This window comes from Vulpes vulpes, chromosome 10, assembly GCF_048418805.1.
Source record: "Vulpes vulpes isolate BD-2025 chromosome 10, VulVul3, whole genome shotgun sequence".
In the NCBI taxonomy this organism is placed as follows: domain Eukaryota; kingdom Metazoa; phylum Chordata; class Mammalia; order Carnivora; family Canidae; genus Vulpes; species Vulpes vulpes.
Genome location: NC_132789.1, coordinates 56,263,951 through 56,279,961, shown reverse-complemented (window position 1 = coordinate 56,279,961; position 16,011 = coordinate 56,263,951). Strand labels below are relative to the sequence as shown.

Genomic DNA, 16,011 nt, shown 5'->3' with positions numbered 1-16,011 from the left:
TTGATTATACTGTATAGGATCAAAGTGATTAGCAGTTAGTACTACGTGAACATCGTAATCAAGAAGGGGGTTCTCTAGGACAGCTTTTTCTCAAGGTAAGATCTGATTTCACTTAAGGTTATTAGGGCTAACATGCTCTAAATAGTTTATTGTGTTACAGCTATGTAGCTTTGCTCATCTTTTTTTTCCTTTACGTACTTCCAAGAAAAATAAGCCCATCTTACATTAAATTTAAATGAATTCCTACAGTGTACAGAAAGCCTACATTTTTAAAGAGAGATTTCATTAAACACAAGTGAACACAACTTCTTTAGACTTTCGTAAAACCTCTTATATTAAGGATATAGACTTCTGCCCCTTACACTCATAAAATGTGGTAACTGCAAGAAGGATGGTCATGGACTACAGAAATAACATTATTTGTAAAGAGAAATAAATAAACTCCTAGGTGATGATAGTTCCCCTATAGCCCAGTGTGCCTATTCTGTTGAAAACTTTAGTTCTCAAAGCAATGTAGAGGTGTGATAGCAATCATTCCTGTTTAAGAGGTAACCTATAATGCAACCTTTTATCCCCTTTAAAATGGATGCACAGTGTTTTATCCTAGGCTCAAAGCTGAGTCTCTCCCATCATTTTAATAACTTGAGGCATGTCCTATGACAATTATATTGCATTTCCTCAGACAGCCCCCACCAGTACCACCCCTATGTTCTGCTTGTCCATATTCCCTTCACCTCTCCCCTGCAATGCTCACTGCAATGCTCACTTGTACTTGAAAGTAAAAAGCAGTTCCAGGTTATAGCAAACTCCCCGGCCTTGCTCCACACTGGCCCCTGATGAAGAGACAGAAAGGGGAGAAGCATGAAGACCGTCATGGGTTGAGATCAGGCACTACCAGAAGCTCAGCTTGTTTTATAAAAAGGCTCTTAGACATTCCCAGCAGATAAATCTTCACTGGCTTGGAGAACAGGAAGGACTACTTCACAAACACCACTGTGTTTGAATTTCTAGAAGCCACCCAGGCCAAGAAGACATCCCTACAAGAGAAGAGAGATACATATAAATTTAGAATTACAGCCTAGGTGTGCTCTTTTATTTTATTTATTTATTTATTTTTTGATATACTCTTTTAAACTCTCTTAAATAGCTTCATTAAGATGAAATGATATTACCCAATAGGAATATAAGGACAGTGGGCCTCGAAAGTTTAGGCTGTCCTAATTTACTGAAGACGATTTGACTAAGAAAGTACCAATACTTGTTTCATAGATAAAGGTAAATCCCCGGAAAACTGAGGAGATGGGCAAAATCTTCAGAACTTCTCTTGCCCCTACCATCCACCCCTACTCCTGCCACACCTGGCATCTTATTGTGCTACTTAGCACTTGGCATAATGGTCCTCAAATTCTTTTTTTTTTTTTTTAAGATTTTATTTATTCATGAGAAACACAGAAAGAGTCAGAGACACAGGCAGAGGGAGGAAAAGCAGGCTCCATGTCCGACGTGGGACTCTGGGATCATGCCCTGAGCCAAAGGCAGACGCTCCATCACTGAGCCACCCAGGTGTTCCCCTCCTCGAATTCTAATTCCCTGAGTGGTTGGATTTCTGCTAAGGAAAGGCTAAGCTAATATCTGTAATCTAACAGCTTAAAGTGTTATAATTTTTTACAAGAGCATATGTAACCAAAAAGCAGAAACTGCTAATTATATCATCTGTCTATATGGCAAATGTAAGCTCTTAAGCAGGGGACCTTTTCTAGTAGCCCCCATAATCAGACGTATATATAACAATCTAGTCTACCTAAGGTCGGGTGATTCTGATTATACGCTCAGGTTTGCCATGTTTCCCAACAGTTAACTTAGTAATACCTGAATTATAAGAAGGCAAACTGTAAACTCACCTGCAGTGCTTTACCACACATTCATTGCTGCAGTACTCATTGTCCCAGTCCTTACTCACAACGGGAGGATTCTCACAGCCGGACCTCACACATCGAGGCTGAGGTGAGAGCGTCACAGGAGACCCACTCACCAATTCAACATCCATTTGAGAAGGAGATTCAACCTATGAGAGGGAGAGAGCACCAAAAATGAATCAGATTGCTACTTACTTAACTAGCCAGCTGATCAAATTAACTCTGGGAGTCAATGGAGCACCAGGTATTACAATCCTTCACATATGGGGGTAGAGTTCTAAAAGAGGAGTGCTTAAAAAAAAAAAAAAAAAAAAAAGAGGAGTTCTTGGTCTCCCTTTCTATATGCAGCTTTAAAACTTTGCCAAGCAAAAAAATAAAATAAAATAAAATAAAATAAAACTTTGCCAAGCAGACTGACATAAGAGTCTTCCAACTGGCGGAATGCTGGCCACATGCCAGTACTCTTTAATTTTTAATTGTGGACCTAGAGTCTCCAAACAGATCCATAGATGTATTTTTTTTTAATGACTACTGGTGATGTACAAATTAAAACTAGGGTACGTGGCATCTGTTTATGTCTCTTTGAAAAGACTCAATGATATAAACCAATTTTTTTCTAGCTATCCATCCCCTGCTTAAAACATTAAGCCAAGCAGCGGAAACAGGAGAAATGCAAGATCTTAAATCCACAATTTTGGAGATTTAAGTTCTTCCACTGGATAGACACCTCTGAAAAATAACACTATGGTTAGACGACATTCTCTCTCAGAGGATTGCAGTATGACACAGAATATCCTCCTTAATGTTTCTCACCAAAAACACTACATACTATCATGCATACGACAAGTCACAGTCACAGGGAAGTCCTAGGAAAATTCCTGATTGCCAGACATTAAATGCTAGTAGCAACCTCCACTTTTATTGGGGCAACCAAAATAATTCTTTCTCCTGATCTGGAGAAAGACTTGAAAAACAGGCTCACCTCAGGAACTACATCTGTGATCATCTCACAGATCGTCTCAGGAGAAGTTTCCTCTACTGTGTGGGCCTCAGGGCTGTTGTTCACAGGCCGCTCAGGACTACTTTCCACAGTTGGTGGGACTAAGGTTGTCTGCATTTTCAGAGTGGGTGGAGGTACAATTTTGATCTGCAGAGGAGGTGGCTGTTGCTGTAAATTGATTCGGACTTTCTGAGGTGGAGGCTGTTGCATGGCCTGAAGCGGGGGAGGCTGCTGCAGGATGGTCACTTGCTGCTGAGTGGGGGGCTGAGGCATCTGTTGCAGTGGAGGGGGTTGCAGTCGAGGTGGAGGCAGTTGCATAGAAGCAGCTGCCGCTGCCGCTGCCTGCAACACTGAGCGAGTGACAATTTGGGCTTGTTGACTGGGCTGGATAGTGGCTGTACTGGTTTGGCCTAGTTGGATCCCCCGGGAGGTCACCACTGTGGCTGGGATAACAGTAACCATCCCTCCTTGAGACATAGTAATAGAAGAAGGTAACATCTGTTTAGTAATAATCAACTTGGTGATATTGGGCTGACCACCGGTCCCAGAAGATGTCTGGTTTGCCACATATGAGGAAAGAGTGGAGTTAACAACAATGGAAGGGGACAGGGCAGGGGGCTCTGTTGTGGCTGGTGCTGGAGATGCTGGGTCAACAGTAGCCATAGGAGGTGGAGAAGGCGTCTGTGACGGTGGCACTGGATCCAATTCTACTGTTTCCACAGTGGCCTAAGAGACAAAAAAAAAAACAAAAAAACAAAAAACAAAAAAAAAAACACCCACCAAGTCATTGGGAAATTTACTCTCCTCCCCAGAACACATTCACTGCACTAATCACCTCCCAAGAAAAGATCTAAGAGCTGTGGGAGTAAATAATGGAGTAACTAAATAACGGAGATAAACTCAGATTGTGGCAAGATTTATGGTGGAGACAACAGGAAACGTATTATACTTTTAAGCTTTTAATATTACATAGTATTAAGAAGTCCCACAAATTTAAAAAAAATTTTTTTTTTTATTATTTATTTATGATATGTCATATATAGAGAGAGAGAGGCAGAGACAAGGCAGAGATAAAGGCAGAGGGAGAAGCAGAGGGAGAAGCAGGCTCCATGCACCGGGAGCCCGACATGGGATTCGATCCCGGGTCTCCAGGATCGCGCCCTGGGCCAAAGGCAGGCGCCAAACCGCTGCGCCACCCAGGGATCCCAAGTCCCACAAATTTTTGAGTGGTATTTACTTCTTATAACTGCTAATAATCAGCTCCGAACATATTTTTACTGGTTTATTTTTTTTAAAGATTAATTGACAAAGAGAAAGAGCACGCGTATGTGAGCATAAGCTGGAGGAGTGGGAGAAGCAGGCTCCCCACTGAGCAGGGAGCCCCATGTGGGGCTTGATCATAGGACCTGCAATCATGATCTGGGCTGAAGGCAGGTGCTTAACTAACAGCCACCTGGGCACCTCTTTTTATTGGCTTAAATAACCCTCTTACCTGACACTCTTGATTGTCTTTATACGCAGCCAGAGCCTTCAGATACTCTTTCTTGGCAGCTTCAGTTTTCCTCTTATACACCTATCGGAAAAGGAGAGACTGTTTAAAAAGTCCGCATGTCCCTAGAAAAGACAAATTCTATGTTATTTATCAATGAATGACAATTCAGTTAAATATTGCCAACTCTTTTTTAGCAAAAACATTTCTGGAAGCTAATAACCAAGACAACTTCTATGGCAGACTTTGCAAGTGACCATGCATCTAAAAGTCAATCAAGAAATCTTGCCAGAACAACTACACTTTTTCCCCCCCTAAAGTCAAAGTTTTGGAACGCCTGGGTGGCTCAGCGGTTGGGCGTCTGCCTTGAGCTCAGGGCATGATCCTGGAGTCCTGGGTAGCCTGCTTCATCTGCCTGTGTCTCTCAGGAATAAATGGATAAAATCTTAAAAAAAAAAAAGTCAAATTTTCTTTTCTTTAAGATCTTATTTATTCATGAGACACACACAGAAAGAGGCAGAGACACAGGCAGAGGGAGAAGCAGGCTCCTTGCAGGGAGCCTGATGTGGGATTCGATCCCAGGACCCTGGGGTCACGCCCTGGGCCGAAGGCAGGCGCTCCATTACTGAGCCACCTAGACGCCCAACAACAACACTTCTAAAGCTAACACCAACTCATGCCCACTTTTGTAACTAAAAAAATTTTGTATCCAAACATTGTATAAGATCAACAGTCTGCTCAGCCTGGGATTGTGTCTAATGGGTATACTCCCCCTTAAGGAATGTGGCAAATTATTTGCAACATATGATGGCCACAAGAACTCCCATCTTGCATACTTTTCCCATCAAGGGCTGAAACCTATTTCCCCTTACTCAGAATCTGGGATAGCTCTACAAATTGCTTTGACCCTAAGAAAGTGACAGAGAGACCTTGCTCTAAGTCTGCCATACTATAAAGAAACCAGTCTAGCCTTTTGAAGGAGAGACCATGTGAATGAGCAGGAATCTAAACCAAATGTCAGACATGAGAGCAAGGTCACCTCCGTCGGCCATACCAGCGGTCACCTGACTACCACCAAAAGAATGAGCCCAGGCAACGTGAGGAAAACCATCTAACCAATTTACATTATCATGAGAAATAATAAACTGCCACTATTTAAAGCTATTAAATTTGTGGTTTGTTGAACAGCAATAGTAATTGCTAGAAGTTAATAAATTTCAGCCTTTCTTTCAAATATTAAATAGCATGGGGTATGTGGGTGGCTCAGTCTCTTGGGCATCTGCCTTAGGCCCAGGTTGTGATCCTGTGATCAAGCCCCTGCATTAAGCTTTCCGTTCAGCAGGGAATCTGCTTTTCCCTTTGCCTCTCACCCCACTTGTGTGCACTCCCTCTCAAATAAATAAAATCTTTAAAAACAAGTATTAAGTAGCAGATTCACTTTGACACAAGATCTGGGGCAAATGACAGGACAATGATAATTCTAGCCATCTTCAATGTTAATTGTATCATATATTTACACATATTTAATTGTACATATATTACATCATAATTTTCACTCATATTTTGAGAGCGAGAGGGGAATGGAGCAGGGGAGGGGATGCAGAGAGAGAGAGAGAATCTTAGGCTCCACACCCAGTGCAGAGCCCAATGTGGGGCTGAATCTCACAACCCTAAGATCCTGCACAACCTGAGCTGAAACCAAGATTCGGATGCTTAGCCAACAAAGCCATTCAGGGGCCTTTACTTTTTAAAATCTATATTAAATTTAGAGAAATTAACTATAGTTTTCAAATTTATATTAGGCCAATGAGAAAACCATAAACTAAATAAAACTCTTAAGTTCAAGTTTAGGCTAGTGGATTTTAGAGATGCAATTTACCAAGGAATGGCCTAATTTTACAGATGGGGACAAAATGGAGTTTAGTAAAATTAGATTCAGTGTTTTTATAAAAATTAGTAATTTTATTTATTTATTTATTATTATTATTATTTTTTTAAATTAGTAATTTTAGATTTGCTTTCTGGATTCAGTGGGTGGCTGCAACTTCTAAGACAGAATGATCTGTGAATGCTACTAACAAAGAGTTGATATTAAATAAGAACTTAAAAAGTTAAAAGAAAACTTAGTTTATCCCCCTACTTAAAAATTTCTAGGACATTCACCACCCACTAGTCTCTCCATGTTTTGTTCACCTGTTTTTGCTCCTCTCCAAGACTATCCCACATGGAGGCCACAATTTTTGAAACCTCCCCAAAAGTGGCATTGGGATTCTGTCCCTTGATGGCAGCCTGTGTATCACGAAAGAATAAAGCATATGCTGAAACTGGCTTCTGGGGTTCATTAGGATCTTTCTTTTTTCTCTTCTTTGGGGCCTTCTGCTTTTTTCCTGCTTCCACCACAACGGTCTTCTGGCTGGGAACTTGCTGCAGGGGAGAAAAGAGAGAATTACAAAAGGGAAGAAGGAAGTATCATGTCTGTAGAACTGTAAAAAAAGGACTTTTATATGGGGGGAACTAACTAGGCACATGGATGGAATTTTCAGAAATGCTAAAAAGAGGCAATAGGATTAAGACATTAGTAAAGTATGTGAGGACCAATTAGAGTGGGGATTGGGAAAAGCATTATAAACTGGAGACTGAGAGGCAGGACCCCATACCCAGAAAAGAGCAGAGGAGATGGCAGGGCAGGAGCAAATACTACTGAGTAGGCTCTGTATGCCAAGAGTTTTATCCCAGAATATCATGGCAGATTTATTTTGGCAGGGAATGCCTCACCCTCCGGAAATCCTCAACACCATCCTCATGAAGTGAACTAGTAGGTGAAGGGGTGGTTGAAAGACGATCCTCAGGTGACTGGGCAGGTGGCAGGATGGTGCCACCCCCTAAGCTCAAACCAAGTTGAGAACTCAGTTCTGACTGATCAATGGTGGTCAACTGGCTATGCCCCATCAAGCCAGATGTCATGTCTGCCATTGGTACATCAATTGTAACAGGTGGGTTGGCACTATACTGAGTTCCTATAGAATGGTCCAAGTCCTGAGAGAAGCAGAAGGACTAATTAAACACTAAATATAAAAAACACCACTCTTTCCCCCCACTGAATTCAGGACAGTTCATAAACCCTTGCTTACCCAGACTGTATCATCTTTTAAAAGACTAAACATCAAATAATTATATATAAAGTATATTAAGCTTTTTAATAAAGTACAGAAATGTAATTAAAGTCACTTCTTTGTACTAAAAGCCTGTTCCAAAATCATGAAAAATAACCGGAGAAGTCTTAATTTTGGACAAGTTAAAGAATAAGTTATTCTGTAATCTGGAGGTAGTGATGACACATAGGGTAAAGAAAAACTTCCTCCCTGTACTCTCTATAATAATGGTTTTAAAAGTTGCAACACGATCAAGAGTGGATAAGGCCAATGTTAGAGATGTTTGGCATCAAATATAGTGTGAAGATGTGCTGATAAGGTGTGCTGGAAACCCAATACACTGACATGTAACACAGACTACTCCACAATCAATACATTTGGTTCGGATGGTTTTGAATAATGAACATGCCAGCTATCACACTCACATTTTAATCCTAGGATGTGAAGGCAATAGCAGAAGGGAAAAAAACACACCGACCTCCCCCCCCCCCATCACAATCATTTTCACATCAGGGTCAACACTGATTTTTATATCATTTTCAAGTTTTGACTCAAATGTCCGTCAGGGGAAATTAAATCTTTGCTGGTGAGCCTTTAACCACAGGATGAGAACCAAGTAATACCCAAGTGTGGTAGCGGGGAGAGTTGCCCGTGTCTGCCCAGCACCGTGCCCAAAGCCTGGGAGGCCTGATAATGTCTTGCCCTTACCATGGTCAAGCCCCCACTCAGGAGCCCCCCGCCCTGCTCCATCAAGCCATGGGTCATGCCCACAGGCATGTCCAATGTCTGGACCCCATACTGGGCTGAAAAGCTGCCATCCTGAGAGGAGGAGGGGTCTGCTAGGTCATCAAAGTGGCCGACCACATCCGAGACAGCCAGCGAGGGGTCAGAATCCAAGGAGATAGGTGGGATTTCAAATTCCTCATCTCCCAAGCTCGGAGTATGGAATGTCTGTAGGGGGAGAAAAGGAAAGACAATTAGTGGAAAGAGGACCTGCATACCGCCAAGTCAAGAACAGCTGGGCACTGCTTTCTCAGTGCACCTTTTTCCAGCCTGGGTCCTATTTTTGTTATCAATTTCTTAGGACCTATTTAATTTTATAAATAAACCTCTCTTCCTCACAGCCTTGGTCATAAGGCAAATACGAGGCTGCCAAAATCAATCACATTTTCCAATTTTTATTTTTTTATTTTTTTGGGGAATACTAAATTAAAAAAAATTTTTTTTTTAATTTTTATTTATTTATGATAGTCACAGAGAGAGAGAGAGAGAGAGAGAAAGGCAGAGGGAGAAGCAGGCTCCATGCACTGGGAGCCCGATGTGGGACTCGATCCCGGGTCTCCAGGATCGCGCTCTGGGCCAAAGACAGGCGCCAAACCACTGCGCCACCCAGGGATCCCCAGTTTCCAGTTTTTAAAATCTGCCTTTATTTTTGCCATCTCAGTTGTCCTATCATGCTTACTGTTCTAATGAGTGACTCTTTCAGCACTGTTGGTAAGGACCCAAGTCTTAATATAAATTGTTTTGCCTATGGTGATCAAAAACTCCCAAAAGATTCTAATAGCAGTTACTCGAACTATTAGACCACAGAAATTCATTGTCAACCAGATAATTATACTTTTGACTATTGTTTTTAGGTTCCTTTGAAGCAAATCCTAAAAGGTACTGTCATGAGAATGATATCCTCTTCTAAAATATCTACACTTAAGAGTTCCATCTTAGAAATCATAACAATTAAGATTCCCATTTGTACAGCATTCTTGGAAAACCCAACAATGCCAAGGTAAGTCTAATACTGAGGAGAAAAACCTTCTTAAGAGCTAGAGCCAACAGGCAAACTGGTTCTCTAACATTCCTAGTCTTGCTCTGACAGAGCCTTTCTGCAAGAGAAGGAGAAAAGGGCTACTCCAGCTGGCTATAAACCTCAATTCCTTCCTCTGAACTCAATTATAGTAATACATAGTCTTTCTATACTGAGTGGGTCTACTCTTCAGAGACCCAGAACAACAGACCAATGTCTGAACTAAGATACATTAAATGCTACAGCTCCTTCTTGACACTAAAAACCTGAAATGCCAATATTATAAATACTTGCAAGAGACTTTGGTGTCAGAGAGGCCTGGGTTCAGGTTCCAGCTTTGCCACTTACTATATGACTTGGAAGGGGTTTTCCTCATCTATAAAATAAGAGCTGTAATGACAGTCTACTTATATTATTATAATTAATGGGATTCAGTAACAAAACCTCATCACATTATTTCATATCTATAGTTGTTTAAGAACTATAAACCACTGCTATTAATGATGATATTGTAATTATTAACTTGTGACCTGCTTTTTTTTTTATTCTATGATTTTATCTATTTATTTATTCAGCTGAGAGAGAGAGAGAGAGAGAGAGAGACCAAGCAGAGAAGGAGAAGCAGGCTCTCCGCTCAGCAGGGAGCCCAATGCCAGGCTTGATCCCAGGACCCAGGGATCACAACCCAAGCTGAAGGCAGACACCCAACTGACTGAACCACCCAGGCGCCCCAATCTGCTAATTAGTTATAGATAATTGGAATTTTGGAAACTTTAAATGCAATTAACCTAACACATGGAATAGTAAATATCAACTCATTCAGATCAAATTGAATAGGTATCCATGCTTCTTTCCCATGATTAAATGATGCATTTTATTATTTTTAAAGACTTTATTTATTTATTCATGAGAGACAGACGGGGGGGGGGGGGGGGGGCGGGCACAGGCACAGGCATAGGGAGAAGCAGGCTCCATGCAGGAAGCCTGATGTGGGACTCGATTCTGGGTCTCCAGGATCGCGCCCTGGGCTGAAAGTGGCGCTAAACTGCTGAGCCACCCAGGCTGCCCTAAAGGATGCATTTTAAAGAGTTCCTCAGAAAGGGCCTCATTAATATCACCATTTTTATTTTATTTCTTACGTTTTATTTATTTAAGTAATCTCTACACTCAATGTGGAACTTGAACTCAAGACCCTGAGATCAAGACTTGCTCGCTCTTCTGCTCTTCCGATTGAGCCAGCGAGGTGCCCCACAATTTTTATTTTAATGAAGACATTGCCGGAGGGATCCCCAGGTGGCTCAGCGGTTTAGCACCTGCCCTCGGCCCAGGGTGTGATCCTGGAGTCCCCAGATCAAGTCCTGCGTTGGGCTCCCGGCATGGAGCCCGCTTCTCCCTCTGCTTGTGTCCCTCTGCCTCTCTCTGTGTCTCTCATGAATAAATCAATAAAATCTTAAAAAAAAAGAAAAGAAAAGAAAATACAAGACATTGCTGGAAAGAATATTTCCATCTAGTAGAAACTAGGGTGAAAAAAGTATGTCTGTGAAATGCCTAATCTCTCCTTATCACATTAGCAAACTGAAAAATGTTTCCTAGAAGACAAAAAGATACGGATACAGCTTCATTTCTACATTTTCTTCCTCCAAGATCCTTACTATTTTACTTAATATAATAAAAATTTGGTAGTTGTCTGAGATGTAAGATAAGAGTGGCACAAGGAACATAGCAAGCAGTTCTTGATGGGAAAATAAAAATCTCCCCAAGAACTGAACTTTTTCTCAGTACACAGTTTATAATTCTTGTTATTGTGTGAAAAAGTTCTGAACTTCAGGTCCATGACTCTCTGAAATTTCAGTTTAGGTTTATGTGAGATTTTTCAAGAAGAAAGTACAAAGATTTCTACCAAATTGTCATACGAGCAAAGTTATGGGAAAAAGGATCAGGGGAAACATTTACTGTACTGAGATTAATAGCTGTATGACAGTAGTAGTATTTATTCCTGAGAGACACAGAGAGAGGCAGAAACACAGGCAGAGGGAGAAGCAGGCTCCCTACGGGGAGCCCGAAGTGGGACACGATCCCAGGTCTCCAGGATCACGCCCTGAGCTGAAGGCAGATGCTCAACTGCTGAGCCACCCAGGCGTCCGACTAGTTTTCAATTTTTTTTTTTTACAAGATACAGATTGATCTGAGAAAGCAAAAGATGCCTATCCTTTTCTGCTTAACAGAACAAATAAAAAGGCAACTCTGCCAAGGTATGAAAATGATACTATTCATTAAAGAGAACTTGAAAAAGTAAAATTTCATATCTGAAACAAGAGACCAGTGTTCTGAAAAGGACTACCCCTCATAAACCATCTGGAGGGCTCTCATGGACTACACTAAAAGAACAGACAAGCAGAGATCCCATTGTATCAAATTAACAAGGCATTCTTTCTATGCACCACCCCCTGGAATGTGGAAACAGCTTTGTCATTCAGTATCCACAGCTTTAATATTGTTGTTTTTTTGAGGGGGGGGGGTTGATTTGCTTATTTGTTTCTTCCTGAAGTAAAAAAAGTAAATAGAAATGATCAAGAATACAGAGGCGTAAAACCACGGGCTAGAATAACATCAGAGATTCACTCTAAATCTCTTTTACTACCATAAATGACCTATAACATTACGGGGAAAAAACAATAATGAAAAGCTAATTATTTTATTTTAGTGGATCTACTACATTGCTAGAGCATACTCTATTACATATAAAACATAGATAAAATTGTAGGAAATATTCAGGTAAAAATAAATTATTTCAACCCAGAAGGAGAAAACAGGAACATGATGCAGCTACCGTCTCTTTCAGCTTTCTTTTCCTTCTCTCTTAAATTTATGGGCTTTTTTGAGGGAGGAAATGATTTGGGAATTACAGTTTATAAACAAGAATATTCAGCTCTGGATGTTTAGAGAACCAAAAAATAAAAAATATTATTTTCCTCTCTTTTCCTATTTCCCCATGCCAAAACATACAACCCAGTATTTCTTTAAATAGTGTAGATTACTCATTTTAAAGAAATTTACCTTAATCCAATACGTATTTACTCACAGTACATCGGTACGATGGATCATTGAGATGATTCATGGTTCTCAAAAAATGCTATAGTAGTGAAAATTTTAACTATCCAGCCTGAAATAATTAACTGGTTCTTTTTTTTTTTTTTTATTTTTATTTATTTATGATAGTCACAGAGAGACAGAGAGAGAGGCAGAGACATAGGCAGAGGGAGAAACAGGCTCCATGCACCGGGAGCCTGACGTGGGATTCGATCCCGGGTCTCCAGGATCGCGCCCTGGGCCAAAGGCAAGTGCCAAACCACTGCGCCACCCAGGGATCCCTAATTAACTGGTTCTAATATCGTAAGTACTTTTCCTAATTAAAAATAGGTATCTTTGGGGGATCCCTGGGTGGCTCACTGGTTGAGCACCTGCCTTCAGCCCAGGGTGTGATCCTGGAGTCCCAGGTTCAAGTCGCACATCAGGCTCCCTGCTTGGAGCCTGCCTCTCCCTCTGCCTGTGTCTCTGCTTCTCTGTGTGTGTCTCTCGTGAATAAATAAAATCTTAAAAAAAAAAAAAAAGGTATCTTTGTATTATTTCCCAAAAAGTGCTCAAAGCACAGTATCATTGTAGAAGAGGCAACCTGAATGAGGGAAACAAAAAGATTAATAAACTCTCTTCAGATAGCAGAACTTTCCTGTCTCTAGCAATGCTATAATATAATAGATGCTACACCTTCCTTTCTGGATACTTATTCCTTAAAAATCTTTAGTATCATTTATTTTATTTAGGTAAAATTAAGTATGCAGATGTAACGTATGTAACTCAAAGAATCTTTATATATGTAAATATCCAATTAACCATCATCCAGATCAAAGATATAGAACATTTCTATCACTGTAAAAGATTTTTTCATACTCTTCCCCAATCAATACTCTCTCCTTTTCACAACAGGCACTATTATTCTGATTTCAATTACCATAGTTTCACATTGTCCATTCCTAATATTCATTAAAAACATGAACTTATTATAGTGGCTACTCTTTTATGTCAGGCTTTTTACTAAACACCATATATTTTTGAGATCACTTGAGGTACATTTAGTAGTTGATGTCCTTTTTTATTGCTGTGTAGTGTCCCTTTCTAGAAATGTACAAGTTTATAGACATCTAGGTTGTTTCCAGTACTTAGCTATTATGTGTAAAGTTGCTATGTTACAGTTTCTGGTGAATTTCTCATTTCTCTCATGTATACATCAAGGAGTGTAACTGCGGGGTCATAGGGTAGGTATGTGTTCATCTTTAGCAGAAATTGCCAGTTATCCAAAGTGACTGAATCAATTTTACACTTTCGTCAGCAATGATTAAGAGTTATCTACATCCCGGGCACCCTGGGTGGCTCAGTTGGTTAAGCATCTGCCTTTGGTTCAGGTCATGATCCTGGGGCCCTGGGATCAAGCCCCACATCTGGCTCCCTGCTCAGCCAGGAGTCTACTTCTTCCCCTCCCTCAAGCCCTGCCCCTGCCCCCATGCTCTCACTCTCTCTCTGATGAATAAATAAGAAATCTTAAAAAAAAAAAAAAAAAAAAAAAAGTTATGTATAGCCTTGCAAAATCTTGTAATCGTCAGTGTTTTTAATTTTAACCATTCAAGTGGGTATACAGTCGTGCTTGTTATAATTTTAAGTGCCATTTCTCTGATGAATGATGACACTCTTTCATATGCCTAATATCAATTTGGATACCCTCTTTTGTGAAGTGTGTGGTCAAATATTTTTGCCCATTTTTAAATTAGATTATTTTACTCTATGTAAGTATTTGATATATCCTGAATGTGTCAGATACGTGTATTAAAATATCTTCTCCCAGTCTGTGATATACCTATTTAACTCCTTAATGATGTCTTTTGATGAAAACGAGTTCCTCACTTCAATAAAGTCCAATTTTTCAAAAATTTTTTATGGTTAGTATTTTTGGGGCAGCTATCTTTTTTCTTGCAAATAAATTCCAAATATCACTTTTTCTAAAAGAAAAACGTAAAAACATCACCTTTAACCTAGTTCTAAGTTTTATTAGGGGTGGTTCACAATAAGACCAAATACAACAAAAACCACAAACCAACTGAAATAAAAGTCAAAAAAAAAAAAAAAAAAAAGAGGGGAAGGGAAAGTGAAGCTGTAATGAGAAGAATTGTTAGCAATGACAAAGACCTAAGCTAAAAAAAAAAAAAAAAAAAAAAAGACACTGAAATTTAGTTGTGAGCTTCTTGGCAAAATAATTTTTTTTTTTTAAATTTAAGTCACAAAAACAAAACCAAAGGATAGAGGCCCGTGCGAAATTCACCATACTCTAGATTTAAACCTGATTCAGAAGAAATTGGCAACGATGCACTTTTACGGGGAATGGGGCCCACAGAAGACTTAACAACCCTCCAAATAACGAAACTAAAACCATCGAGATGTCACTTGACAAGAAACTGGCAAAACGGACTGGAAAGCATCACAGAGGTTTCGTTTTGTGTCATTTCTAAATCCCTTGTTCATTTGAGTTTACACTTTGCCCTCCGTAAGAGGACACCAGTAACCGGTGAATGGCAGGCAGCAAAGGAATCAGACTAGCACCTGTCCCCTTTTCAATCTAATTCTTATCCCTGAAAATAATAAGGGGTCACACAGGGTAAGCCCGATTCAACAGCAACGGAAAATTCTTAGGACAACAAAACAAAACAAAACGAAAACGAAAAAAAACAAAAACAACAAAACCCGACACAAGTGGTTCACATTAGTTTGGGGGGAAAAATTAAGGAGGTTCTCAAAAAATACAACAAGAACAACAAAAAAACCCCAAAACCCCAGAAAGCTCGAGACCAAGGGACTGACATCTGCCTGCTCCCCACCTCTGCGCTGGCCCCGCCCCGGCGGGCGTCCCCGTCGCGGGGTCCGAGGCGAGGCTTCCGCGCGCCCCGTAGAGCGCCTGCCACCACCGCCACCTCCCCTCCCAGCACCGCCTGGCTGCCGCCCAAGGCGAGGCCCTGCCGGACGCCGAGCCCCACGCGCGCCCCCACGCGCGCCCCCACGCCCGGCGTGGGCAGCTGCCGCCTCCCTCCGGCCACCGGCAGAACAAGCCCTGCGGACAGACGTCGCGACCCCCGACCCTGGACCGCAACCGGGAGCGGGTCCGGCCGCCGGCTCCCGCGGCTCCGCGCTGGCCCCGCGCGCGGGCGGAAGTGCTCCCGGCCGTGACCCCCAGGTCGGGTCGCCCCCCCGCCCCCAACAGCGTCGCAGCCCGTGCTCACCTCGGCCCCCGACAGGAAGGGGTGCGAGGGCCCAGTGATCGTCAGGTAATTGTCATTTCCTCCGGGAAACTGGAAACCAAAAGACAGCCGCGGGGCTAAGTTAGGCGGGGCGGGCGGTCAGCGGGGAGCGAGGGTTCTGTCCCCCGCCCCCGCGCCCCTCCCCGCCTCCGCTCCCACCCGGCCGGCCGCGCTCCGCCGCCCAGGCCCCTACCTCCATCTTCACACAACGGTTACCTCCGTCTCAGCCCCCTCATCGCCCCCCCGCCCCCGCCGCCTGCCTCGCGTCACTTCCGCCAGGCGGCGCGTCGCTGTCCGCTGATTGGCGGGAGC

The 16,011-nt window shown here is 41.9% G+C and overlaps 1 protein-coding gene across 1 annotated transcript; it reads right to left on the bottom strand.

Moving 5' to 3' along the window:
* Window positions 1–121: 121 nt before the first annotated feature.
* Window positions 122–16,011, bottom strand: TOX4 (TOX high mobility group box family member 4). Its single transcript, XM_025992119.2, has 9 exons — window positions 15,893–16,011; window positions 15,682–15,750; window positions 8,266–8,508; window positions 7,181–7,441; window positions 6,599–6,829; window positions 4,409–4,489; window positions 2,899–3,642; window positions 1,902–2,065; window positions 122–1,037 (listed from the first exon to the last, which is right to left on the bottom strand). Exons 1-9 carry the CDS (start codon window positions 15,896–15,898, stop codon window positions 977–979), a joined length of 1,860 nt encoding a protein of 619 aa, XP_025847904.1. The 5' UTR covers window positions 15,899–16,011; the 3' UTR covers window positions 122–976.